At 44.8% G+C, this 27,680-nt stretch overlaps 1 protein-coding gene across 2 annotated transcripts in view; it reads left to right on the top strand.

Moving 5' to 3' along the window:
* The window catches only part of B4galt6 (beta-1,4-galactosyltransferase 6), a 68,748-nt gene that overhangs the window by 17,137 nt on the left and 23,931 nt on the right, over nucleotides 1-27,680 (top strand). The window contains exons 2-3 of one of the 2 annotated variants that reach the window (XM_050135053.1): nucleotides 3,524-3,640; nucleotides 14,319-14,432. In XM_050135053.1, the coding sequence (XP_049991010.1) occupies nucleotides 3,524-3,640; nucleotides 14,319-14,432 (231 nt within the window). The remainder of the gene's footprint in view (nucleotides 1-3,523; nucleotides 3,641-14,318; nucleotides 14,433-27,680) is intronic. The other variant, XM_050135054.1, reaches the window with a different exon arrangement.

Genomic DNA, 27,680 nt, shown 5'->3' on the forward strand with positions numbered 1-27,680 from the left:
TTAACCTAGTTGGCTTCATTTTAGTCTGTAGATTCCTCTGGGGTTAATTAATTTGGGGGTCATTTAGCCTTAGTCCTCCTGTGTGTCATCTACGTACGTGAGCTCATTCTATATCCATTCTCGATCACTGTTCTGGTAATTCGCCAGTCTAGTTCCAGCTTCTGCGGTTACCTGCATGTCTCCTAGTTGTGTTTCCAAGCCCTTTCTTAGCAGCAATGCCATCATTACAACTACAGCCAGATTCCCTTCCCCTCGGTTCCTTTGGAAGCACTGTTCACCTGACAGTAAAGCTCTTCACAGTCAGCCATGTCTCAGTAGTCAGGAGCCCAGGTGTCAGTGCCGGAGACCTCCCTGTCCAGTGACACTTTGCTGTCCCAGCTCATGGTACAGTCTCTTCACCACCAATGCTCAATGTTTCCCGTGAGCAGGGCTGGATGTGGGAAGGGTAGTCGACATAAGCTTTTTTTTTTTTTTAACAAATCTCTTAATTTTTTATATGGGGGGGGTTCATCAAGTCCCCATCACAAGCTTTGGATGGAGCACCTACACGCTTTTGTAAACTATTGCCTTTTGAAGTTTTTTCTTTTTCTTTCCCTAAGGTGTTTTTATGGTGTTTTCTTCTTTCTGAAAGGATAACTGGCAAACATGTTGGATTTATGTCTCATTATGTAGAGGGAAGTAGAAGATGAGCTAATTAAAGGGCACAGCATGGTTTTAATTAAGTAGTTTTTTAATATATATTCCTGAGTTGTCTCAAGACAGAAGGGCAAAGACAAGAAAGACAACCTTAATTATTTTCTAAATTATAGTTTCTTACAAATTGGAATAAGAATTTTAGATAAGGACTTTTTCTTAAAGTCTTACCAGCGAGAGATTGCAATTGCTATTAGTGACACTTAGCTAGATTAGCTAGGCTGTAGCTGTATGACGTTGGGGACTTTGTCCTGATGGTTTGTTTAGTGTGACTTGTCTGCGCATCACTGTGTCCCTGTGAGCTGCACTGTGTTTAAGCACATCTTCATTCCCAAATGGGTTTCTGTCTTTAGGGACCACACCCAGGAGGGCCACTCACCAGAGGAATGTAATTGTCTTGACTGTAAATATTTACAGTGAGCTAATAGATTTCTTTCCACTCTTGAGCCTGCTCCCCAGCTCCTCCCTATGTCTCCTTCTCCATCCATGCCATGAATGTCAGATGCATTCCTTTGGTAAAAAAATTCATCTCCGTCCTGATGATCTTTTTTTTTTTTTTTTTTTCTGAAGTTTTGTTACTTGCCGCTGTCAGTATGCGATGTTAACGTTTCTGTCTCTAGGACCCAGGCTAAGGTCCCTTGCATTCTTAGCATCTTGGCATCCACTCAGGGCGAAAGTATAAAGTCGTGTGGTGTTTCCAGCCGTACACAATAAATGGAAGTCTAAACAAGTGCAGTTCAGTTATAAGACCGCCTCTAGAAAGCATGAAGACACAGTCTCTACATACGTTAGTGTGTTTATGTCTGCCTATGTCAGTGTGCACATGGGGATCACAAGACAGCTTGCAGGACTCAGTTTTCTTTTTCCACCTCGTGGATCCTGAGGATCGTGTTCAGATAATCAGGCTTGGTGGCAGGTGCATCTACCCTCCGAACCCCCTCACAGCCTGAAACATACCCCAAAAATATGATTGAGGTAAGGCTTATGTGAAACCCGGATTTCTGTTTATTTTTTTATTTATTTATTTTTGTGTGAGTTGAAAGTAAAAGAAAAAAGTCTGTAGTGCTGGGCTTGGGCCCAGGGCTTTCTGTTCACTGAGCAAGTATTCTTCAACAGACGTCCCTGCCTGGGTGTTCATTGTGAGAGTGCCATTACTCCGTAGTCACGTGCACAGATTTGTTAACCAAGTCTTGCTGGCGCCTGCCTTTGCTGTGGGAACGAACCTCTTTTCTGAATGGAGTCCTGAAGGTTTGGCTTTGTGATGAAACTGGTTAGCATGGAACGGGTTTTAGGGGACATCTAGTGCAATGCTGCCTCTTTAAAATGACAGAGCTGGGGTCCTGCAGGCTGGCCCAAATGGGGCCTCCCAAAGAGGATCTCCTGACTTAGCTCCCTGCCTGCTCAAGGGAGTGTAACACCTTAGTCAAGGCATTCTGAAGTCTGTCAATTGACTGATTTCCCAACAGATAGAAGTTAGCAGCCTGCTTTGCAAAGACCACAGAGAATTAAAGCTGCCAGCCTTAAACTGCACATTGATGGTTGATTTTTCATATTTTGTATTTGAGAGGAATTATAGTACTTTGAGTAACTAACTCATAGAAATTATCTAAGTGGCTATCAATTCCAAGTTATTCCTCTTTTCAGACAACACTGAGGCCTTGTGGCACTCCAAAATGGTGACTCAATCCTGGTATTTTTGTGATCTGTAAACCCATCATGGTGTTTTGGTGACTTTTGACTCAGTTCTGGTATTTTGGTGATCCTTGACCCTATCCTGGTGTTTTGGTGATCTGTAGACCCCCCATCCTGGTATTTTGGTCATTTGTGCACCCCATCCTGGTATTTTGATAATCCTTGATCCCATCCTGGTGTTTTGGTGGTCTCTAGACCCCATCCTGATATTTTGGTGATCTTTGACCCCATCATGGTGCCACAGTGATCTTTGACTCAATCCTGGTATTTTGGTTATCCTTGATCCTATCTGGTGTTTTGATAAACTGTAGACACCCCTATCCAGGAGTTATGGTGGCCTATAATATATTTGATATTAGGTAGGGGATTACCTTTGTGGAGTTTTGGGTTTTAGAAAATTCATACAGAGTTAAAAAGTGAGTTTTGAATTATAGGATTGTATCCTTACAATAAATATCTTTTGAAATGACTATGTTTATATGAAGTTAAGGAATTTTACCATAATTTGTGTATTTAGTCTTGTTCTGTTAGCAAGATGGATGTTGTCACTTAAAGTTTTTCCTTTTTATTTGAAAGTTTATATATTTTTTGTGTGTATGCATGTGTATGTATGTGCACTCAAGTGCTACAGTGCACACATTGAGTTCAGAGAACAACTTTTAGGAATTGGTTTTCTTTTTCAATTGTATGGGTACTAGGGATCAAACTCAGGTCGAGATTGGTGGCAAGCATTTTTACCCACTGAACCATCTTGTTGGCCCCTATTTTAATTTTTAAAAAGTCCATTTGTTCCTAAGGTTTTTTGTTTGTTTTTGTTTTGTTTTGTTTTTCGAGACAGGATTTCTCTGTGTAGTCTTGGCTGTCCTGGAACTCACTCTGTAGACCAGTTGGCCTCAAACTCACAGAGATCCACCTGCCTCTGCCTACCTAGCGCTGGGATTAAAGGCGTGTGCCACCACACCCAGTGTTCCTAAGTTTTTAAAGCAGGAAATCGTCATCTTATATTTTGTTTTCCCCTTTGGCATGGAGGTAATCGAGTGCACACTTTTGGGGTACTTTGCTAAGTCTGAATGTAATCTTACTAAGAAAACCTTACTGTTGCATGACCTCCTTTCTCTCTTTTGTTTTTCTTTTATAGCCAACACATACCTCTTTATGGTCCAAGCTCGAGGTATCATGCTGAGAGAGAATGTGAAAACGATTGGACATATGATCAGGCTATATACGAATAAAAACACCACACTCAATGGGACAGGTAAGGCTGTGTCCCCCTCTGTTTGCCCTGGAAATTGCCGATCAGCGAACAAAGCTTTTAACTTTCAGCTCCTTTACCTGATCATAACTTGCTGTTAAAGAGGGGGTTGCCTCCTGCACCACTAGATGATTAGCATCCTCTATGAAGTGTACTGCGAAGTGGGTGTCCTCAAGGTGTACCGCTCGCTAGGTTAGCATGCCTACTAAGTGTATTCTAGGTTGGCATCCCCTACTAAGTGTATTCTAGGTTGGCATTCCTTACTATGTGTGTTCTAGGTTGACATTCCTACTAAGTGTTTTCTAGGTTGACATTCCTACTAAGTGTTTTCTAGGTTGGCACCCCCTACTAAGTGTATTCTAGGTTGGCATCCCTTATTATGTGTATTCTAGGTTGACATTCCTACTAAGTGTATTCTAGGTTGACATTCCTACTAAGTGTTTTCTAGGTTGGCATCCTTACTAAGTGTATTCTAGGTTGACATTCCTACTAAGTGTTTTCTAGGTTGGCACCCCCTACTAAGTGTATTCTAGGTTGGCATCCCTTATTATGTGTATTCTAGGTTGACATTCATACTAAGTGTATTCTAGGTTGACATTCCTACTAAGTGTATTCTAGGTTGGCATCCTTACTAAGTGTATTCTAGGTTGACATCCCTACTAAGTAAATTCTAGGTTGGCATCCTTGCTAAGTGTTTTCTAGGTTGGCATCCCTTACTAAATGTATTCTAGGTTGGCATCCTTACTAAGTATATTCTAGGTTGGCATCCTTACTAAGTATATTCTAGGTTGGCATCCTTACTAAGTATATTCTAGGTTGACATCCCTACTAAGTGTTCTGCTAGATTAATAGGGCTGTTATTTAGTTTTGGATGTACTTCTTTAGTAATTTTCTGACCTTCAAAGAAACAAAGGCTGTATTTTGTGAAACTGGAAATCAGCAACTGCTCTTTGTTGTTTAGATGTTAACTGAAAGTGGACTCTCCTTTAGACTCACACAGGCTAATGTCATTTGACTCAACTAAGGACTTTCTGATGGGAACTAGTTGGTATTGGTGGCTTTATTTCCCTGTTGTGGAAATAAAGTGTCTCCTGGCATATTATGGGATGTCACATTGCCAAGATCCATGATATTCCCTAGAGGCACTCTTAAGATCTTTGTTAAAACTCTTTGTGTAACAAAGAGTAAACACACTTTTTTAAAAAGCCCATTTGTTCCTGAGGTTTTTTTTTTTTTGTTTGTTTGTTTTTGTCTTTGAAGATAGGATTTCTCTGTGTAGCCTTGGCTGTCCTGGAACTTACTCTGTAGACCAGGTTGGCCTCATCACCCCTGCCCCCCACCAGAAACCCCTGTCTCCCTCCATAGTGGGCTTTAAACTGTCAGGTGGGTGGGAGAATATGTCTAAAATTTCAGGCTGATAGGTGTACTTGTGGAGAATTTATCCTGCTTATGTGCTGGTTTCTTTGTGACTCCCCAGATCTAAGCACTCTTTCTTTTCTTCCATCTTCAAACCTTAATCTCATCTAGAAAGAGTGTCTCAAGGGAACTGGCCTTTTGCAAGCACAGGACACTCTCAGGAGACACTGGTCTCCTGCCTTAAGCTGGTCATATTAAAAGTTTAGACATGGCAGGAGCTTCTGCAGGCCACGTTAGTTGGGGAAGTTGACTGTGAGGATTTTCACTGGAAAGTCCATTCAGCTGCAGTGTAAAGTATGTTGAGGTGATACTAAGAATTTCATGTATCTTTTTTCACAGTCTGGGATATGAATAAGTTTTATGTGTGGGTGTTGAGTTTGGCTGGGAGCAGTGATGACTTGAGCAAGCAGATGTTCCTCATAGCGCCCTGCAACAAACAAGGAAATTCTTTCTTCCCCTCTCCCAGCTATGGTTTCAATAAAGATGAAGTGACTAGGGGATGCTTTCACAAAGAGTTGTTTGCTTTTGTGAGCCTCTTAGAACCTTCCGTGGGAGTCCCTTGCTGATGGGAAATGTATTCTTGGAAGACACACAAGACATTCTTTTCTGTGTGACGTCTTGCAAGCTGATAACCCGTGGCTGTGATAACCCGTGGCTGTCGAGGAAGGTCCTGAACACAAACCACAACAAGTTTTTCTTTTTTCTTTCTTCCCCTCAATCTGCCCTTCCATATTACTTCCTAGATAACCTATAGCCCAAAGTGGCTGCCAGGACTCCAGTCAGCCACCTTTCTGCTTGTACTTGGTTCAGTGTGGGGGGGGGGTAGGGGACAAAAGATGTCCTCTTCTAACGAGAAGTCACAAAAGTCCCACTGTGTCCTTTTACCGCTCACTGACCAGACTTAATGGCTACAGGGTGACAGGAATGAAGGTGTGAAATGTTCGGCTGTGGTTGTCACCCAAGGGGATGGGGAAATAGAGTCTGTGTTGGCAACATTAAGGCCGCACCATTTAGGCAGCATTTATTGAGCAATTAGTATAGATTGCACATGAGTAGATATGGGGGATGCATTGCCAGGGAAAGCCCTTTAAGTGAAGAGCCTTTCAGGCTTCTGGGAGAGATGGAGGCATGATTACTAAAATGCATCTAATTATTTTTGCAAAGACGTAGATGATATAATTTGCCAAAATTAAAAAAGAGGCCAGTAAAATGCACAAAACTATAAGTGAGCACTCCAAGAAGACTGATTAATGTTTTTAATTTAACATGTGAAGGTAAATTGGTCATGATTATTTACGTCTGTTGGTTTCGGGTTTTCAGGACTGTGTCTGGCTTTCAGCACTGCTGAGTACGAACAGAATACTTCCGTGTAGAAACCATACATTCTCAGAATCACGTGCTGCCTTTCTGAGCAGCCTATGGGACTGACGAAACAAGGTGTAGCTATTGGCCATGAATAGGTGGTCAGAGCTGTGTGGGGTAGACATGGGTTCATTAGAATGAACTTTGTGCCCTTCCTTACTTAATGGGTGCTTCGAGTGAGGTTATCAACTCTAGCCATCTACCCGTGTTAGCGACAAGCACATCAAAGCTCTCTCTAATGGAGTTCCCTGGCACCTTCCAGGGTTTCCTCTTGCAGAAGGGAAGCTGTTGAGAGGCGTCCTTTGGTCGCCTTCTTTTCTCTGTTCTTTCCATTTGAAAGCGGTGTTGGGACCTGCCTAGCCCCTTTTCCTTTGGAGTTTTCCATTTCTCTGGGTGTGGTTCTGGGAGCAGGGAGGCAGGCAGGTTGCCTGGAGCTCCTTTGGTTTCCATCCATTCATTAGATGAAATAATGTCTGCCTCACACAGAAGCACGGTGAATCTCAAGAGTGTCTGTCCCACGTAACCTCTGGAAACTGTTCAAGGCTTTCAAAGTAGTGGTTGCTCCATGGATGGCACTCACTTACTTCCTTCACAGGAAGAAAGGTTGCGGGAGGGTTGTCGGCATTGTTTTCAGAGCCTTAACTCACTCAGACTGCTTTGTCAGCCAAGGTGGGTTTATTTGCAGTATTTCCTTGGATGCCTTAGGGGTCTTGCTTATGCTGGAAGGTAAAGATGACTTTAGCTCAAAGTGATGCTCAGGCTAGTGGTTTCAACTGTGGTTAGGCTTGGCTGAAGTGGCACCAGATGAACGGCCATGAAGGGCTTGGCATCTTGGAAACACTTATGCGAGTCTCTTAGTGACTTCTGCCCTTCATTGTTATTTACAGTGTTATGGAAGAGGACAGAGACATTTGCCTTGATCCTCGAAACTCGAGTGATTGGCCAGTGTTGCATGTCTTTCAGGCACTTAGAAACTATCGTTTGGTTTTATTAAAACTGATGAACATAATGATTGTGTTCTTTCATGAAATATGTAATTAGTCTAGCCCTAGGTTACCCACTCTGGGCTTCTTTTGGTCCCCAGACCCCCTCTAGGGAGTGATGGTTAAATTTGTTTTATAGAAATAGCCAGAGAGCTTGAAATATACGGGAGTTGGATGTGGGTCTGCAGAATCATAGAATGTGGAGGAGAGGCCTAGGTATTAGTGACAAAAATTAATCAAGTATGCAGAGTATTCGATTTAAATTGATACACGAAATCAAGGAGTTACTTGGTGGGGCTGGAGAGGTAGCTCACTGGTTACTGAGAGCACTTGCTGCTCTTGTAGAGGACCCCCGTTCAGTTTTCAATACCCACATAGGTGGCTTACAACCTCCTGTAAGTTCAGCTCCAGAGGATCTAATTCTCTCTTCTGGCCTCTGCAAGCACCCATTTATACTGTATATTCATTCTCTCTCTCTCTCTCAAATAAAAACATTTGATAAAGAAGAAATTCCAGGCGAACTAGACATTGTGGCCATACTTGTCCTCCCGGCACTTAGGATACTGAGGCAGAGGTGTTGATACAACTCCAAGGCCAGCCTGGGCTACATAGTGATTTGAGTTTCAGGCCAGGCCATCCTGACTAGAGTAAGACTTTACCACAGACTACCAAGTAACCGAAAAACAGACAAAAATATTACTTGAGAGCTGTATGAGAAACCTAGTCGTTTTCGACCTTAGTATTATTTTAAAAACTGAGTTTGGGGAGCACACACAAAAGCAGGACCCAGGACAGCCTTGCTTTCCATTTCCAATGATTGTGCACGGGCAGTATGCAGTAGGTGCTAAGAAAAATGGACCCGATCAAGAGCAGCCATTGACAGAGAGCTCGAAAGCCTTGCGGGAGAAAGCTGTGAGGTGAGCATGTGCAAGGGGGTGGGCGGGAGAGAGACTTTGTTTTAATCATTGAGCTCATATCAAGAAGCCACCTGTATAAAACGCTTTCTTCAGCTTTCAGTTTCAGTAATCATTTCTTATTTTAAGGTAGGAGAGGATTATGATAAAATGGTTTCTGTCACCTCTCTCTCACTGAGCTTGCTGCCCGCTATCACTGGGTTTCCCTGGGCTGCTAGGCACACAGTGAGCTATGGTTATGAAGGGTTCTGGTCTCCCTTGCGTCTGTTTCTGTTCTCCAGTGTAGCGTTCCTTTTAGAATATGACTGGAATTCTGGTAATTATTGTATGTAGACCAGAATTTTTGTTTTTTCTCCCTTTCTGGAACCTTTGGAATCCTCTCCTCTCCCTCTTTACCTTCCTCCTTTCAAAGCACAATTAATAAAAACTCAGAGACAAATATTGGGGTTCAACCTGAAGACCCAAAAAGCAAAGCAACCAGCCACTGCCTCTTACCTCAACCTCAATCCAAAATGGCGACCCTGCCTCCAGGAATCTCAGAATGAGCCTGAGACTGAGAGCTGTCTCCTCCCATTTTATAATCCTCTCTAGTTTGGGGATTAAAGGCACTGCCCAGTTTCTATGGCAACTAGTGTGACTACTGGAATTAAAGATTTGTGTTACCCCTGTCTGGTCTGTAAGACTGACCAGTCGGGCTGTTTTACTCTGATCTTCAGGCAAGCTTTATTTATTAAAATAAAAAGGAAATACCACTGCATCCTTTAATCTCTTTTGTGCTGTCAGGTTTACAAAGACTTTGTCTTCTCTTCTGGTTTGATTGAAGTCATGACTGTGGGCACTTAGGCCTCCACTTCTGTGAAGCACCCTTTGTGCTGACTTCTGGGTCATTTGTGCCCCTCCTGTTTCTAGTCTCTTTCTCTCTACTTTCTAGGAGATTGCTTTGATCTGTTACAAACGTTTGATATGGTTTAAAACCTTTTTCATAAACCCAGCTGTAATTTTTTAAGAATTCCTTTTGTTTTCTTTTTTAATTTTTGTTGTTCTTGTTCTTGTTCCTACTGCTATTATTATTATTTGTTTTTTCTTGAGGTACTGTCTCTCTGCGTAGTTCGGGCTGTCCTGGTATTCACTGTGTACACCAGACTGGCCTCGTACTCACTGATATCCACCTGCCACTGCCCCCTGAGTACTAAAATTAAAGGCATGTACCAGCAAGTCCAGTTTGTTTGTTTTTCTAACCATGGATCTGAAATAAGAATTCCTTTCCTGTCAAATAAAGAAGAGAACTTGGGTTATATTTTAATAAGCAGGAAATCTGTTTATTGATTAGCTAAGAAACTCTAGGTATAAATCCAGGAGTTTGACTAAGACCTGCTGAAACCATAGCAGCAGTGCTAATCAGGTATTTGTAGTGGAGACAGAAATTTTTTCTTTTAAAATTTTACTTTTTTTTTTTTAATTTATTGATTCTTTGTAGATTTCACATCATGTATTCTGATCCTGCTCATCTCCCCATCTTTCCACATCCTCCCTCTTCCCTTGGAGCCTCTCCCCAAACAAAACAAAATTTAAAAGAAAAGCCAAAGATCAAATATAACAAACAAAAGAGAGAGAGAGAGAGAGAGAGAGAGAGAGAGAGAGAGAGAGAGAGAGAGAGGAATCTTCTCTAGGAAGCTGTGGTGTGGTGTGTCCTGGTGAGTCACACAGTTCATCTTTTCTTGCAAGTGTGTATGCCCAGGAGCCACCTCGAGGTCTCTGGCTTCTGCTACCCCACTGATAACAGGCTCTCTCTTGGACTCCTCTTGGATATCCTGTTGTTGTCCTGTGTCATGGAGATCCTGCTGTTTTGGAACTGTAGGTTTGTTCCCTTCACATGCTCCAACATAGATGAGGTGGATGTTGGGTGGGCCAACTCCTAGCCCTGGTTCTGGGCCTGGGAGGTAGCTGGGTTGGTCCCACCACCAGCTTACCCTCGTCGTTGCTACCTGGGCAGGCTTTCCAGCACTGCCTCAGCTAGATCGCTCAGTGCCCCCTACAGCAAGGAGCTCATAGGCCCTCAGATCTGGGACCCCCACACTCACACCACCAGGGCCAGATCTACTGGTTTACCCAGGTGAGGTGCTGTAGGGGACATAAGAGGGTGGGACTCAGTTTTCCTGTTCTCCTGCACTCAGAGCTGGCTCACCTACACCTGCTACAACAGGGTCAGCTCTAGTGTGCTGCCCAGGTGGACTATAGGGCTTGCTGTCTTGTGTGCTGCAGCTGGTGAGGGGCAGGGCATAAGTGACTCTGGGGCCAGCTCTCTTGCCTGCTGCAGATAGCAGGGTCCAAGGAGGCAGGGCACCTTTCCTCACTCATGCCACTGCATTGGTCCTCAGGGCCCCTCACTTGAGTCCGAGAACCATTTTTTTTCCTTAATATTTGATGTAGGTGGGTCATCTGTCTATCTGTTTCTTTCATTGGTTAATTAAAAAAGAACCCGCTTGGCCTTTGATAGGACAGCAGCATAGATAGGCAGAGTAGACAGAACGGAATGCTGGGAAGAAGGGAAGTGAGGTAGTCGCTATAGCTCTTCTCTCCAAGATGGAGGCAGGTTAAGATCCTTCCTGGTAAGCCATGATCTCGTGGTGCTACACAGATTATTAGAAATGGGTTAATCAAGATGTGAGAGTTAGCCAGTAAGAGGCTAGAGCTAATGGGCCAGGCAGTGTTTAAAAGAATACAGTTTCCGTGTAATTATTTCCGGGGCTAAGCTAGCCATGTGGGAGCTGGGCGGGAGCAGCCTGCAGCTCCTTACTACAAAGATTTATTTTTATTTTTGGATTATGAGTATGTGTGTATATCTGTGTGGGCAGATGTGCATGTAAGGGATGTGTGTGCATCTGTGTGGGCAAGATGTGCATGTAAGGGCAGGTGCCTTCCACAGGAGAAAGTAGAGCTAGATCCTGTGGAGGTGGAATTGCAGGTGGTTGTTGAGTGCTAAGAATTGAATTGGGTTCCGTGGCAAGAGCAGTATATGCTCCTAAATTCTAAGCCATCCCTCCAGCTATGTGCAGGCTCTTAAATCATGTTTAGAGCACCAGTCCCTCCCATTGGGCAGAGCAGAATTACTTGTAGGAGAAGAAATTATCTTAAAACTATGCTGTGCGTTTGATAATCCAGATATGTTTTTGTAAAACCCCTTGAAGGAATGCGCCTCCTTGGACTGGACAGCCCTGTTTTATGTGGAGTCTGGTGTCACCCTCAGATGCACGAGGAGAAAGTATAGAGTTTGGCCCCCAGAGGGTTTCTGTGATCTTGGTCTGCCTTTGGGCATATTAAATGCTGCTCTATCTTTCCTGCCCCCCTGGCTGAGAGTAGTTCCCTGCCAACTGCTTTCCGGACTCCTCCCAAGAGCAGCCTGGGGAATCTTTCCCAGGGGCTTCCCATATCCGGGTGCAGTATGTTTATCGCGCTAGGCTTGCTTGGTGGTTCACCTGATGCCTCAGAGGTTTGCTCCTCAGTTCATAGTGTGTATTTCCACAGAGGCCTCTGGGACTGAACCTTCTTCTTTGGACTTCTGTCTCTTCCTTGGCTTTGGATCCAGAGCCTTTGTCTATCAGCCTGTGAGAATCCTCATCAGGATAGTGGGGGACCAGCCTCGACAAAAATATTTTGTCAGGGTAGAGGTGTGAAGATTCAGAAATATAGTAAAGACTATGAAGATGCAAATGAAAATAACAGAGATACATAGGATAGTATCGGGAGGGAACTCCATGAGTACTGAAAATTTGCCCGTGTTTAATTTTCAACTGCTTAAAATACCCCTGACCCCAAAAGGTAGGAGTGAGATGAAAAACTACATTAACACGAGACAAGGAAATAAACAGACCAGTCGAAGATTGTGGGCTACAGCCACAGTTAAATATTCTATTGCTAGAACAAAACAAGTCATGTTCACACCCAAGAACATCCTGTAGGGAAACCATTCCCTGGGTGAAATCCCAAGTTATCTCCATAAAGGAAACTAGAACTTAGTTGGATCTTTAGACTCTTGTTTGAGGTCTGTTTTTGGAGTACAAGGTCTAACTATTAGCCACACCTGTTGACAATAACCTTGAGAGAGCAAAACTCTCTGATCTATGCCTAGGTGGGACCTTTGTTTGAGCTAGAAGCACAATAGCCTTAGAGAAACTAGAGGTAGGTTCCAAGTCTCTGACCTTTGGCTCATATTTTCGGGTCTCCACACAGGACCTTCTTCCAGTGGTCCGGGGAAGGTACTGAAGCCCTGCTCAGAAATGTCCCCTGCTTCCCAGGCTGCAGCCCACCAACTCTGTATGATGGCAACCATTTCTGTTCACAAGGGTGGTGCTTAGCTTGCAAATGGCTCTTCACACGCCGTACGTCCATCCTAACGGCATTGTCCCATAGGCCAGAGGGTTTAGCTTTTACAGTGTTTGCATTGGGGCTGCTTGCGGATGACTGTAGGAGCATGTTTACATTTTCTGTGTCCATGGCTGGATGTAGCAGGCACAGCCGGTAAACAGTTATTTCTGTTTCTTATCTCCCTTCGCCACTCTAGGCAATCTTCCTCCACACAGTAGGAAATGGGCACATCCTGTCCCTCAGATTTGAATTTCTCCTCTCTCCCCTAGAGAGTAACTAAATTGTGGTCCTGGAGTCCATGTTCAAATCCCATGCCTGTGACTGTCACTTGTTGGGTCAGGAAGTCAGTCACTCACTCAGAACTAAAGCTAATGAATAGTTCCGTGAGATTATTCACTGTAGGCTCTTGAGCATGTGTGTGTGTGTGTGTGTGCACATGTGTATGTAAGATAGAGTTTGTCTAACATGCATGTCTTGTATGCACTTTCTCTTATGTGTACACACGGAGGCCACAGGTTGACATCAGCTGGGTGTTTTCCTCTGTGCTGCTCCACCGTCGTTTTTTGAGACAGGCTCTCTTACTGAAGCTGGGGCTGGTTGTTTCAGCTGACTGGTCCTCACACCCTGGGCTGTGTTTGCTTCCATCTACCTATCCTGGCGCTGTGTTTACAGATGTTTACATGGTTGGTGGGGATCTGAACTCAAGCTTTCATCCTTGCCCGGAAGACCCTATCCATCCGGCTGTCTCTCCAGCCCTCTTTAGTTAGTTCATCTTTTTGAAATCTGAAAATGCCAATAGCGGATAGCCAGATGAGAAACCGAATTGTCCCATTCTCAAATCGAGCACATGCTGTGGTGAGATTTGAAGGCAAGCATTTGATGGTACTGTAGGCCATTGCTCGGCGTGTTGTGGAACTTGGTGACCCTAAAGAAAATGGGCCTTATTTAGCAGTTCCAGGATCCCCAGAAGCTGCAGCCTGTAGAGTAAGAATGTGGCTGACTAGTTGGGAGGTGGTGGCACATGCCTCTAATCCCAATACTCAGGAGGCAGAGGCAGGAGGATCTCTGTGAGTTTGTGGCCAGCCTGGTCTACAAAGCAAGCTCCAAGACAGCCTGGACTGTTAGATAGAGAGACACTGTCTGAAAAAAAAAAAAAAAAAAAAACCCAAAATGAAAATAAAAAAGAATGTGACTGACTAAAGGCTTAGAGTGGGCTGTTCCAGGAGTAAATTGAAGAGCAAATCTTAGGTTCTCTTGGCTGAGGTCCAGGAGACATCCCTGCACCCCTCTGTACTGAAGTAGCAGTGCACAGATGGTATGGCCACTATAAGGGGAAGGAAATCTTGTTCCCCTAGGTTAGACTCAGCCATGGAGGCGAGGGAGCAGATGCCTTCTGGCTGCAATGGGCATGGTTGTGTTTATGTGTAAGGTGAGGGCCTGCTGCTCTCTGCACCTCTCCTGGGAAGTCCTGCAGAGTGTCTGGCCCAGTTCAGGTGTGCTCTACGCAGATTCTTGCCGGGTTGTTGCTTGTGCATGCTTCTGTGTTGCAGTATATGACATGCTGCAGCCCGCTTCACTCTGGAGGCAGAGAAAGACAATGTTGGGTTGTAAATTTCTTCTCTCTCTCTCTTCCTCTCCAAGATTATCCTGAAGGCAATAATTCAAGTGACTATCTTGTTCAAACAACAACGTATCTTCCACAAAACTTCACCTACTTACCGAACCTCCCCTGTCCAGAGAAGCTGCCTCATATGCGTAAGTGGGAACTCATTTCTTTGCAATGGTGGATTGTGCCGTGATAGAAGATCAAAAACCACATGGTCTGAGATGTCATCAGGTGGATCATTATTGTGGGTGCTGACATTTTTAATATACTGCATGATTTTTTTCATTTTTTTAATTTAATTTTTTGGAGGAGTACTGAGCACTGATTTTGGTGGTGGATGCTTGAAAACTAAAGAAAAATGCAGGAAAAAAAGATAATGAAAAATTCCTGCATTTCTCTCTCTCTCTTTTTTTTTTTTTTTTTTTTTTTTTTTGGTCAAGGCATGTAGCCCTGACTGTCCTGGAACTTGCTTCGTAGACCAGGCTGGCCTTGAACAAAAAGAGATCTGTTTTCCTCCACCTCTGGAGTGTTGGGATTAAAGGCGTGCACCACTACTATACCAAGCTTTAACTTTTATTTTTAATTTTTTTTATTATTATTTTTTTTACTTTTAAATTCTCGTAAAGCAGATGAACAAAGAATAACTAATATGTTTTCTCTCTTTGGATGATAGACCATTGTAGATTAAGACAAAGTCTTCTCTCCCATGTCTCCCCCATAAGTTCCCCTTTCCTTCTCAGAAATATTTGCTATGTGTACATCCTAGCACTGTAAACTTAGTTTTACATAGACGAATGGAGAGAGAAAATATATAGTTTCAAAGAACTTAACTTTCCTACCCAAAAAGCTATCTCCAGTTGACAGTCGCTTACAGAGAAAAAGTCCGTTTTCTCTAATGGAGTCTCCCTGTATACACACCACTCTAAGGGAAGGGCCCGTGCCCGGCAGTAGATGGCCAGTGTGAAAATGAACTCAGTGCTCTTTATTTATTTGCCTTACAGTTTTTTGATTAAATATCATATTTTCCAATTTTGTGATTTTCGTGGAATTTCTGTGTATGGTGTGTCTGTACACATTTCTCATGCTTTTCATTGGCTCTTTTTACCCCCCTCCTGTTTGTTTCTTTGTTTTGTTCGGTTCTGGTTGCTGGTTCTTCTTTTTGTTTTTAAATTAGAGTCTTGTTTGTTTAATGAGAGAGAGAAAGAAAAGGTGTGGATTTGGGTGGATGGGGAGGACCTAGCAGGAGTTGAGGAGGGGAAACCATGACTAGAATATATTGTATGAAGAAGAATCTATTTTCAGTTAAAAAAATGAAAAAGAAAACAACCAAAAACAAAAAAATTAGATGGTTGTCTAAATTACGTGTTCCTCTGTGACTGAATTTTAGCTTGTTTTTTGAGAATTACCCATGGTCTTCTATGTGGATCTGCATTGTGGTGAGAATGTCTGTATAAACATGCCATGTTTTATTTTCCAGTTCTCACCTGATGGGCAGTTAGGTGGTTCCCACTACTCCCTTTTTTTAAGCACACAACTGGGAAACAAAAATGCCTTCTGTCTTCCTTGTCTAGAGAACAGTGTAGCCCAGCCCTTCCTGCTCCTGTGTGTCTGCACACTTGAGAGTTGACAACTCAGAGGTTGCTTGCTATTCCAGCTGCTTGAGGTTTTCCAGTTTCTCCCAAGTTGTTGCAACATGCAGGGCTTGTTTATATCACTTTGGTGTTGGTAGATTTTGTGGTTTTTCTAAAAATTTAGTTATTTATTTTAGCTATGTTGTGTGTGAGGGCTTGCTTGTGTTCACGGAGGCCAGAAGACAGTATCCGAGTTCCTGGAGCTGGAGCCACAAGGGTGGTTGGGAGTTTTCCCGGATATGGGTGTTGGGAACCCCCAATAGGAGCGGGAAGCATTCTTAACCTCTGAGCCATTCCTCTCCTTTGGGATATATTTTTTTAAGTGATCAAACAGAAAGAGTATCCCATTATTTACATTTTTGCTTACCTCCTTACTAGTGGTTTGGCTCTCTGCCCCTCGAGTCTCGGCCCTTGGTGCCTGCTGGGTCCTGTTCACCTGTGACAGATATTGATATTCCTGAAGTGACAGTTGTCAGTTGTGGGTGCGTTGAGTGTCTATTCACAGTCCTGGGATTGCAGTTTTTAAATGGGTCACTCTCTAAGACTTTGCTTTTTTTTTTTTTTTTAAAGAAGTCTTTTCTTACCTCGATACTGTACAGATATACCTTTATTTCCTATTAACGTTTTGATTTTGTTTTCATATTTTGTATCCGATATGTAGTAGTGACCCATGTACTATAATTCAAATATATTTTTTAAACATCTGTTTCTCCACCTTGTGAAGCTGAGATGCTGTCTTCCAGCTCTCAGAAGTTGCCCTCCTGTTACTGCCCTTGGCCTCCACTTCTCTCTTTTATGAGTAGTCTCCATATGCTACTTCGTGTCTTGATTTTATGTACTTGAAGATTTAAGTAAACTTCTTTTTGATTGCTTATTTATCCCCATGCTCTATTGACCTTAGTATTTAAGGGTGCTTTTTGTTTCTTTGTTTCTTGAGACAGGGTTTCTCTGTGGCCTTGGAGCCTGTCCTGGAACTAGCTCTTGTAGACCAGGCTGGCCTCAAACTCATAGAGATCTACCTGCTTCTGCCTCTCCTGGGATTAAAGGTGTGCAGCACCACAGCCTGGCTTAAGGGTACTTTTTAAGTAACTCAGGACCTGTGGGAGGGCAGCCAGTTCTCTTAACCGCTGCGCCATTTCTCCAGCCCCCATAGCTTTTTAGTTCATTGTTGGTAGATGCTGTGACGAGCACAAAGGAGACAGGCTTTGTTTGCCACACGGCTTAAGAAGAGTGAAGGGACCCCTGAAAGTTCTAAGCTTTAAGACTCCCTTTCAGGACTCAATTAAAGACGCCACGAGTAGCTAAAAGAGGGGCTAGAAATCTGAGGGTAAAGACGTCTACTCACAACAGGTTCCGTCTGTCCATAATTCTTTATTCTTCCCGCTTCAGTCCATCATTTCTCATTGTTCCTTCTTCTTCCCCCTTGTTCCACATTGTTCTTAGTTCTACATCATTCTTTCTTGTCATAGAAAATCAGGGAAGAGTTTTCACAGACACACACAGATCCATGGGGGTGGGTAGTACAGGTCTGGTGGATTCCTTAAAGGAGAAAGTAAGTTAAGAAAGGCATTAAATCATCAAGGAACTCTTGAGGGGAAGGTTAGTGTGCTATACTACATTTTTAGGTGGTTTGTAAGGAACTAAAGAGTTTATTCTGTGAATAGGGCACAGAATGTTTGAATCAGCCCTCCACTTTTCTCCCAGTATACGTAGAGGCTGCGAGGTAACCAGGCAACCTAGGGGAAGCTGATGGCCCTTGATCAGATAGCACATACACTGGACACTGTAATTTCTATGGGCCTAGGTCTGAGTTAGACTTACTGCTCTAAGCAAAGGAGACCCAGGCCTCTAAATTATCAGTTCTGGGCTCTGCTGTAATCAACCGTTCTGATCGTGGGCGTTGTAGGGTGAAACCAGAGTAGCGGCATGGACAGGTAGTAATTCTGTGTCCTTGGAGATCTGTGAATGTCTTAGATGGGATATTCTTTGCCTGTACCCTAAACTCTGACCGAATGCATACTGGCAAAGGTAATTGCAGGAAGGCAGATCTCTGCGTTTACCTGGGGGAGGGGAACGGAGGCCTAGCAGTGGGAAACTGCTCTGAACTGTGGGAATTAATTCCCAAAAATGTAACCCAAAGGTAGTTAGCTACAGTGAAAAGTCTGCATCAAAGGACAGCTACTTATTCACAGCAGTAACGCCAAAAAGCCTTGCCTTTTGGTTTAGCCTTGACCAGATCCCTTGGTTCTGAGGAGTTGCTTGTGAAAAGATGGCTGAGCAATTACTGTATAATGCTGTGGCTTGTAGCAGAAATGGTTTTTCTCCATGGACGGTACGTCAGAACCGCCCAGAAGGTTCTGTAGAGCCCTGCGTCCCTCTGAGTTTCCTTTCAGTGGGGCTGATGTGGCACTGGAAAATTTCATTTTAAAGTCCCAGGACCCTGCTGATGCCGATGAGGCTTGGTATAGCAGCCTCCCGACCTAGATCCTGACCTCACCCAGGTTATATAGAAAAATTGCCTGGGGAGTGAGCCTCTGTCCTGTTTGGGCACAGCCCATAAGGCTCTGGTTTTATTGATCTAAACTGTGCCCTGGAATTAGCAAAATAAACAAATGAGCAAGTGAATCTGATCATGCTAGCTCTGTGTCCCACGATGAGAAATGACGAGAAGTGACTCCGGTGGCCTCCTCCTCTGTCATTTGTTAGGACAGCCTTGTTTTCCCAAAGTAAATGTTTTTTGTCTGTGCAATATTGAAGCCACTGGGAAGTGTTCTGTTGAGTATTGATTACAGTAATTTCCTCTTCATGATTTGCATATTCAGGGAATTATAGTTGCAAGAAATCCTTGTCTTTAGTTTAGTGACCATTTTCTTCATTAGTGGTTTATGGATACTAATTAAACAGTTTGAAAGTGTCTGTCTGCCAGGCCCTCCTTCCTGCCAGCAGCCCTCTTCTGCAGTCCTAAAGCTCCCATGGGGCAGCTTCTCTGGCTTGGTACTTGAGTTCAGCTTGGCTGCTGTGGGCTCTGGGGCTGCCTCTCCACTGGGCTGACAGCTACCTGTGTACAGCAGGCTTCTGCATGGTTCCTAGCTTAAAACTGAGCACCAATCTCATGTCCAGGGAGTCAGGGCAAGTGCCTTATTTGACAGAAAATGTAGATATGTACAGGTGATATTTCAGAATGGGAACTCTAAGTATAGCCAACATAGTGAGGTTTCTGCAGAGAGGGTCCTTTGAAGAGAGAGAGACAGAGTACACAGACTCTGCCCAGAGCAGCTCTGTATCCATCTGTACCACCCGGATTGCGGGGCCACCTTAAACGTGAATGGGGATGAATCGCAGTATGGCATGTGGAACTCAACCAATACTGATTGAATTCCTTCCTTCTTTCTCCCATTTTTTTCTTTTTTTATGGAGCCAGACTTTGTAATGACCAAGGGGATGAGGCATGTGTGTCATTGTGAGGCTTTATACCTAGCTGTGCAGCCTTAGAACAGCTCCCTGCGGCCACAAAGAATAGTGCTATGTGATGTCTGAGTGCAAAATCTTGTAGTATACAAAATAATTGAATATAATACCTTTCTAAGATGTTGTTGGATGCAAAACATTAAAATATGAGTGATAAATAATTTACTGTAGCTGCTAGCTGTGATGTGAACTGATGGTGTGCTGGATTAAGGGAGTCTAAGTCTTCTGGGGTCTCCCTTGGTGTTGCCGTAGGATGGCCAGTCCCAGATTTCCATACTGTGGAGTTTCAATTTCAGCAGTGTTTGGTATCCGAGAGTGGCCAATCACACTACAAAGTCTATCTTGATTTGTGTTATTTGTATGAAGAGGGCGAGTGACTATATCCTTGCTATTTAATATTTATGGGCTCTCCAGAGGGCGAATCCACTCTCAGCTCTTTTGAATCTATATTAGACTCTTGGTGATAACCAAGCAAAATAGAAATCTGCCTTCCCAGAGCATAAACGCAAGTGCTTAGCACGGATGTTTTGATTTTTCTGTGGGGCATAGCTGGAAAATGTCAGCTGTGCATGCTGCATAGCAATGAAGATGGACTTAACCTCCGTCCAATTGTCTGATTGCCACTCAAATAGAATGCACCGGCAGTGACTTTTCCTTATCCTGTCCTTGCCCTGATAGTCCCCGTAGCTGCAAACCTTACCAACGCAGGAGCTTGCTAAGATGGAATTTAATGAGTGGATTGAAATCCAGCAAAGGGGAAAAGCAAGTAAACTTTAGAAGAGCTCACACAATGCTTAATGCAACAAACTGTCAATCATGTGGATGTCTGCTGTAAAGAGGGGGGGGGCCTCCCACAGGAGCACAGCTAGTGCGATCCAGCAGAACTGGGAGGAGCAGGCAGCACCCAGAGAAAAGCGGTATTCTGTCCTCAAGGAGAGGCGAGAGGCAGAAAGGAGAGGCTCGGAGAACTTCGGAGCTGGGTCTTCAGGCCAGTCCTGCAGGAGCTGAAGGAACAGCCTGGGGCTGTTCCCGCAGTGGGGAGGGCGCTCCAACTGGAGGCGCTGTGAGTGGGTGGCTCTGAAGATGAGGCTGGAGTGGAAGGGTCTGTGGATGCTGCTGGGGAATCCGCTGGCAACCATGAGACGGCTTTCAAGGGCGGATCTGGGGCCATGTGCAAAGGGCAACGAGACCATTGAAGGTCGGGAGATAAATGATAGACTAAGTCTATTCTTCACAGGGGTGTTCAGATGAGAGTTTCAGAGCGGTTAGGGAGAGGGTGGAGTCAGGTCACTGGTGAGGCATGTGGCAACCTTGGCCAGATGTCATATCTGCCTAAAGGTTGTCTCACTTGGTGCTCCTTTACTGAAGCAATAACTCAGATAAGTATCACGGTGGAGAATGGGGAAACTCAGTTGGGCATGTTTTATTGGGAGTTCAGGAGACGTAACTTGGGGTCTGAATTTTGAGAGGAGTGTGGCTGGAAATAGGAAGTAAGACAGAAAGCAGGCTGAGGACTGGGCTCTGAGAGGCCTGCAATTACGGGGTGAGCGGTGATAAATAGAGGAAACTGAGAAGGACACATGGAAGTGAGAACAGAGTCCCAGGGATCAACTGTTCCCGACAGCAGGTGGAATGAGGAACTGGGTAAAGGTCGCTGAACTCAGTGAGTGGAAGATCTATGCCAGCAACTAGAAGAGACGTCAGTCAGGGTTATAAACCTGGATGATCTTCAAACTTAGGTTTTTTGAGACAGGGTTTCTCTGTGTAGCCCTGATTGTCCTGGAACTCACTCTGTAGACCAGGCTGGCTTCGAACTGATGGAGATCCTCCTGCCTCTACCTCCCGAGTGCTGGGATTAAGGCACACACCAGTACTGCCCAGCTCCAGCCCCTCTTTTCATTGGTTTAAAAAAAAAGTTTCAAATCTGTTCCACCTGGATGATTTTAAAAGATACAAGTTTATTGGGCTAGAGGATGAGAACGAGGGTAAAGAACCTAGCTGGTGGGCTCAGAGACCAGGAGAGCTGCTCGCCAGTGTGGCTGGAGCACTGCAGGAGGACAGAGAAGAAGGCTGGGAGATGTTGAAAAGAATGGAGTCTGTAGAGAAACAGAAGGGACACAGGAATGGCCTCAGGTTGATGAGCTAGCTATGGGGAACAGGGAGGCTGGTCCCCAGAGACTCCATGGTGGACAGTCCCTGTGGAGGATAAATCTAGAAACTTAAGGCCTTACTTCCATGATGTTTGGTGCAATTAAGAGGTCTGTGTATGCATGAGACAGAGGTGGTGGGGTAGTAGGAAGAGGAGGCAGGAAGGGAAGGAAGGAGAGAGGAAGGGACAGAAGAAGGGAGGGAGAAGGTGGGGCCGGGGAGAACACAGAACAAACAAGCAAGGAAGGACCAAGTGCCATGAAAGGTTGGAATGGAAGGGAACGTGGAGTCAGCTAATCACTAATTAAAGGTGACTCACCAGATAACCAGGAAAGGCTGCCAACGCGCGCTCACAACATGACCCTTGTGTTTGGACGAAGGTGGATGTGTTGGAGGCCTTAGGTGGTATTGTCACCTCATGCTGGGTTAATCTGTAGTTTTCTTCAGTGCTTTGTATTAGGTGGAGAATTCTGGTACACACAGCCCTTGTTTCGGGGTCAGAGTTGAGTCCACATGTGAGAGGTGCAGAGAGGAGAAGCCAGCGTTGGTGAGGGTACTGTGATGGGACTCAGGCCATCGGCTGTGATTCTTGGGTTCACGGAGGACAGGTAATCAGCTGGGCTGTTTGTTCAAACCCAGGCCTCCACCAGTCAAACAACACAGACCTCTAAACAAAGGTCCGGGATCTTTGTTGCAAACCACACTGTATGTGGCTTAAGAAGACAGAATCTATGGAAACATACTAGAGATACTCCAGGACACCTGGTGGCCAGTTAGATTGAGAGTTGGAGGAGCACAAGCCAGGCCCAGCCACCCTGAGAAGTGCCTCTTGCTGCCACTAGGCAGAGCTCACAATTGCCCTCAGCCACACTCAGGTCTGGAGACAGACTTGCCATTGCTCCGTGCCCTCAAGCCACCATGTTTATGGCAAGGCATTTTGCAGAGTAGCCTGTCTTTATACTGTTTATTGCTTTTCAGTCTTTTGTAGTCACATGACTGTCTTTTCCTGAAGGCTGGATTCTAAATTCTTCCTTTGGGAGGTCAGACTCAGCAGCCGAAAATATACACAAGTACAGCTGGTAGCCACAGACATGACCCGTGGGCATCTCTTGACACAGAGGTGTTGACAGTGGGGCCCAAAACGTACATTTTTAACATGAACACCCCCTTCTTTGGCAAATCTTTTTTTATGAGTCTGGATACTGAGGTGATATTAAAACAGGAAAACGAAGACACTATAACCAAGAGGCCATGGAAGGAACTTGCAAGAAGGGAAAGGGGGTGAGAAAGAAGGAGGCTACACGGGAGGGCAGTGGATGCCAGAGAGTGCAGGGCAGGAGGTACTTGTCAGGGAACGGAGCTGTGAACCGGAAGGTGGTGTGGCTGCGGGCATAGACTGAAAGGTGTTGTTTGTGGTGCAAGGAAGCAGACAATTTGGCGAGAGCGTGAGGAAGCATGTGGATGCGTTCTTCATGCTCAACTTTGGAGTGGTGGATTTGGCAGTGTGACAGTCTTGTATTCCATACAGTTTGCAAGCAGGAGAAGGGTCTCTGTGAGGTGAGCCAGAAGGGCTGACGATTTGTACAGACCATTGGGATGCATGCGTGGGGATTTCCTAGTATGTGTGTTTCTCTGGGAACACATTTGAAAAGGATGAGCTGGATTTTCTTGATTTCATTTGTGTAGTGGCTCTTTGGAAACAAAAAAGAAGAATTGCATTTAATGTACACGTTGAACCCTATGCCAAAGCAGAAAGGAATGACGGATGTGTCTCAGAAGCAAGGACAGAGAGCAGCAGTGGTGGCAGCTTATGTCCTCCAAGGGAATTCTCAGCCTTTTTATTGTTGGGGGAGAAGAGGGCAATTTGGAAGCATCTGATGAAAGGTGTGGGTCCTCCTAGGAATTCCCAGAGTTTACAGGGGGATTACAAGGTAGAACCGAGAACAGAAGCCGTAAAGGTTGGCTGGAGGTTCAGTTAGTTGGTATTTTAATTAGTTGATCAGAACGAGTCAAGGAAAAATACAAGCAAGAGAGAAAAATGGGCGTTAAGAATTGTGTTCTATTTAGATTAGAAGACAAGGGCCTGGGCAGTGATGGGGTCTGCCAGGTTGGATCATTTACACATGCGATATTTTTGGTACAAGTGTTTTTAGAGATGTGTAGTGGCACCTGATTGAGTCAGAGAATACAAAAGCACAAAAGAAAGGACATGGGGTACAACAGCTTACTGCTATCATGCATGCATCCACTTACCCACCCATCCATCTATCATCTATTCATGCATTTATCTATCCATCCACCTACCCACCCATCTATCCATCTATCCATCCATCCACCCACCCACGCCTTTCATAACCCATATATCCATCCATCCATCCATCCATCCATCCATCCATCCACTCACATTTATCCACCCACTCACCCATCTTCATATCTATCTATACATCTACCTACCCTCTCCTACCCACCCCCTCCCATCCACCCTTCCTCCACCCACCCACCCCTTCACCCACCAATCTACCCATCCACCCACTCACCCATCTACCCATCCATGCATCCATCCACCCATATGCCCATCCATCCACCCACCCACCCCTTTCATCCACCCATATGCCCATCCACCCATCCATCCATCCACCTATATACGCATCCACCCGTCCATTCATCCACCATCTATTCATCCACCCACTCACCCATCTACATATCTATCTACCCATCCACCCACCTACCATCTGCACACCCTCCTACCCACCATCCATTCATACATGCCAAAGGCACTGCAGTTAGCATTGGGATTTGTAACTGAAAACTTATAAGCTCTGGTTTGGTCATTTCAAGAATAGCTGAGGGGGCTGGAGAGATGGCTCAGTGGTTAAGAGCATTGCCCGCTCTTCCAAAGGTCCTGAGTTCAATTCCCGGCAACCACATGGTGGCTCACAACCATCTGGAACAAGGTCTGGTGCCCTCTTCTGGCCTACAGACAGAATATTGTATCCATAATAAATAAGTAAATATTTAAAAAAAAAAAAAGAATAGCTGAGTAAAAAAAAAACATTTGTTAAAACAGTTATGGAAATTCTAGAAGTCAAATAGTCTATGTGAGGCATCTGAAGGAGTGCCTGGTGTGAGCCTCAGAGAGGACATAGGTGACCGATGGCAGTGTGAGTCATAACCATCCAGCCACAGAGCTAGTCCGGGAGGCTCAGGAGAGTAGGGGAGAGAACAGCCTTCTCACAGAGAGGAATATTCCTGGGACTCTTTCACACTGTCCCTTGGGCCCTGGACAGGGTCTATCTATTACCCTGGAAGCTGAACAGTCGCAAAGGCAAAGAACCAGGAATTAAACCTTTTACACCAAAGACTGACGGAAACCCCGTGTGAGTGATGAAATTCTTTCGCACTGTTGATTTATGGGAAAGAGCAGCCGTCTACAGATTGTAAGCCTTATATATTTTACTTGAGCTATAAGGAGGATGCAAGCTTGAGTAATTCACCTGAGTTGTTTGTGATTCTGAGAACTGTGTTTAATAGAAAAAATAAAGAACAGCTCTGGATCGTGTCTGGGGATGTGTTACAGCTCACATCACCGTACGCCTGTCTTTTTGGTCCTTGAGAGCCTAACGGGCTCTGGGCCCCTCCGGTCCAGCGTCAGGACAGGAGACACTGTTTCCTAAGTGCCTGTTCAGGAGGCTGGAGTCTTTGTCAACAGGGGAGCAGCTACAGTATTCTCATTCACAACAGTCCTTGGGCTTGTGGGTGTGGCTGCAAGACTGACGGGTGGCTTGCCTAGGCCAGGTTTCCCACCTTCCCCTTTGCCTTCCAGTGCAGGTGCTTTGTCGCTTGCTCCGTACTTTCTGACTCTAACCCCACCCTCCAAAGAGGGAAATTTGTTGTGATAAATTGTTTTACTTGTATTGTTTGCTGATTGATTCTACTTCTGAGTAAGGGCAAGTGGGTTTTAGTGATGTATTTCTTTCTTTGATCTTTCAATCTTTAACAGCAGGCAGAATTCACTTATTGGCTGGAGAAGAGAAGGAGTTTAGCCTGGACGGGTGAAGGTGCCAGTCTCTGGGAAGCTCTGTCCACCCACTGCAAATAAACTCAAGGGCTGGCTGGTCTGGCTGGTGGCTCCTTGTACAAGCAGTTAGGGTGAAGGGTGTGCACACACTTCTGGCTCCTTAGCAGGTGGCTCTCAAATGCTTTTGTAAAGCACTGCCACTCTTTTTTTTTTTTAATTCATTTTTATTGAGCTCTACATTTCTCTCTACTCCCCTCCCTGCCTCTTCCCTTCTCTTTAACCCTCTCCCAAGGTCCCCATGCTCCCAATTTACTCAGGAGATCTTGTCTTTTTCTACTTCCCATGTAGATTAGGGTCCTCATCTTGGCACTGACACTCTTGTAGGGACCAGCTGTATATAAGAAGTATAAGAGACTTTCCTTAGGAATCAGAAGACCTGCACCCCAGAATGGTGTTGCTTGCTGTGGCTGGCAGGATGGCTTCATGTCACTGGGTCATCTCTGCCCTTCAGCTAGTAAAGTGTTAGGATTCCAGGGCATTCCACATTTCCTGTGGGTACACAGAAAAGCTCATATTAGGCGATGTGGGTTACCCATGAGGAGGCAATCAGGAGGAAGATGCAAACAGGTCACCTCGGGTGCCAGACATCCTCTAGGAAGCCAGCAGGAACCCAGAAAGCCTGACTCCTAATTTAGTGGACCGTGTATATGCATTGGAGATAGAAATTAAACTGCAAAGGATGCTGGGGGAAAGCTGATGATGATGATGATTACAGATGCTGAGCCAAGAAAGCTGGAGAAAAGACAAAATGTTGTTTAACAGTGCAGGAACACAAACTTCAATTACTTGCACAAGCTGCTTGTAATTTAGCCTGATCTCTATCATTTTAGTAACGTGCTTTGAAATACATCTGATTTATTTGTGATTTCTTTGTTTCTTTTTTTCTTGCTGACACATTGCTTCTCTGTATAGCCCTGGCTTTCCTGCAACTTGCTTTGTAGAGCAGGCTAACCTCAAACTCAGATCAGCCTGCCTCTGGCTCCGGAGTGCTGGAATTAAAGGCGTGTGACATAACCGCCCAGCTATTTGTGTGATTTTTATTTGATGAGTTTTTGTGATCGAGTCTTGGTATTTCAGGCCTGATGTCTACTGTTACTCTTATATTTGACTTGTCTTTCTAAGTTCATAGGCTTCATTCTGGTTTACATACTGCAATCTGACCGGTTTAAGATCAGCCACTTTGAGATTTGTCTTACCGAAGTGTGGGGATTTGTTTATACATTCATCAGTAGAGCAGGCTGGCATTAGAAGATGGATTTCCCTAGCTCACTCTGGGGAGAATCGGCATTTACGTCTACAGCAAATGCTTCCTGCAGCCTCTGATGGGCCTGCTTCCTCAGGTGAGGTGGGGTGGGAGCAGAGGCTGTGGAGAGACCTGAGCATCCAGAGGAGGGAAGGCAGGGGATGTCTGGATAGAACCAAGTGAGTCCTGTGTGTAGTTGTGGCTGAGAGAGGGCTGCTGGTTTATCCTTTATGAGGCGAGGAAGTTCGAAGGGAGAATTGACCTGAGGGCATTCTAGACTGTTTTGTACCTCTTTGGACTTGAGCAGGTGACAGGTTAGTGAACTGCTAAAAGATGACCTGTGGTTCCATCGTCCTGGCTTTACTAGAGGGACGTTGGGGGACCTTAGTGAGCAGCTGCTGTACAGTTCCCGTGAGGACTGAGAAACTTCCAGCTCTTAGTTCAGGATTTGACTAGATTGAGAGGAATTCAGTCTCATATCACAGGAGAAGCATGAGTGTTAGTTACATTGGAGAGTCAGTGCTTGGTAGACCAACAGCATCTTAGAAATTCCTGACTTTTCAGCTCTGTGTAATCAGGGGCAGAATAAAATACATTGGCTTATATTCCCAAATTTCCTTTCTTAAGAACTACTGGGTGCACCCCTTGTGGTCCTGACTTCTTTGCTCATATTCTCCCTCCTTCTGCTCCTCCTTGGGACCTTGGGAGCTCAGTCTGGTGCTCCAGTGTGGGTCTCTGTCTCTATCTCCATCCATCTCCAGATGAAGGTTCTATGGTGATATGCAAGATATTCATCAGTATGGCTATAAGATAGGGTCATTTCAGGTTC

This window comes from Alexandromys fortis, unplaced genomic scaffold (genome assembly GCF_014885135.2).
Source record: "Alexandromys fortis isolate MF-2015 unplaced genomic scaffold, M_Fortis_MF-2015_v1.1 scaffold_25, whole genome shotgun sequence".
NCBI lineage: Eukaryota > Metazoa > Chordata > Mammalia > Rodentia > Cricetidae > Alexandromys > Alexandromys fortis.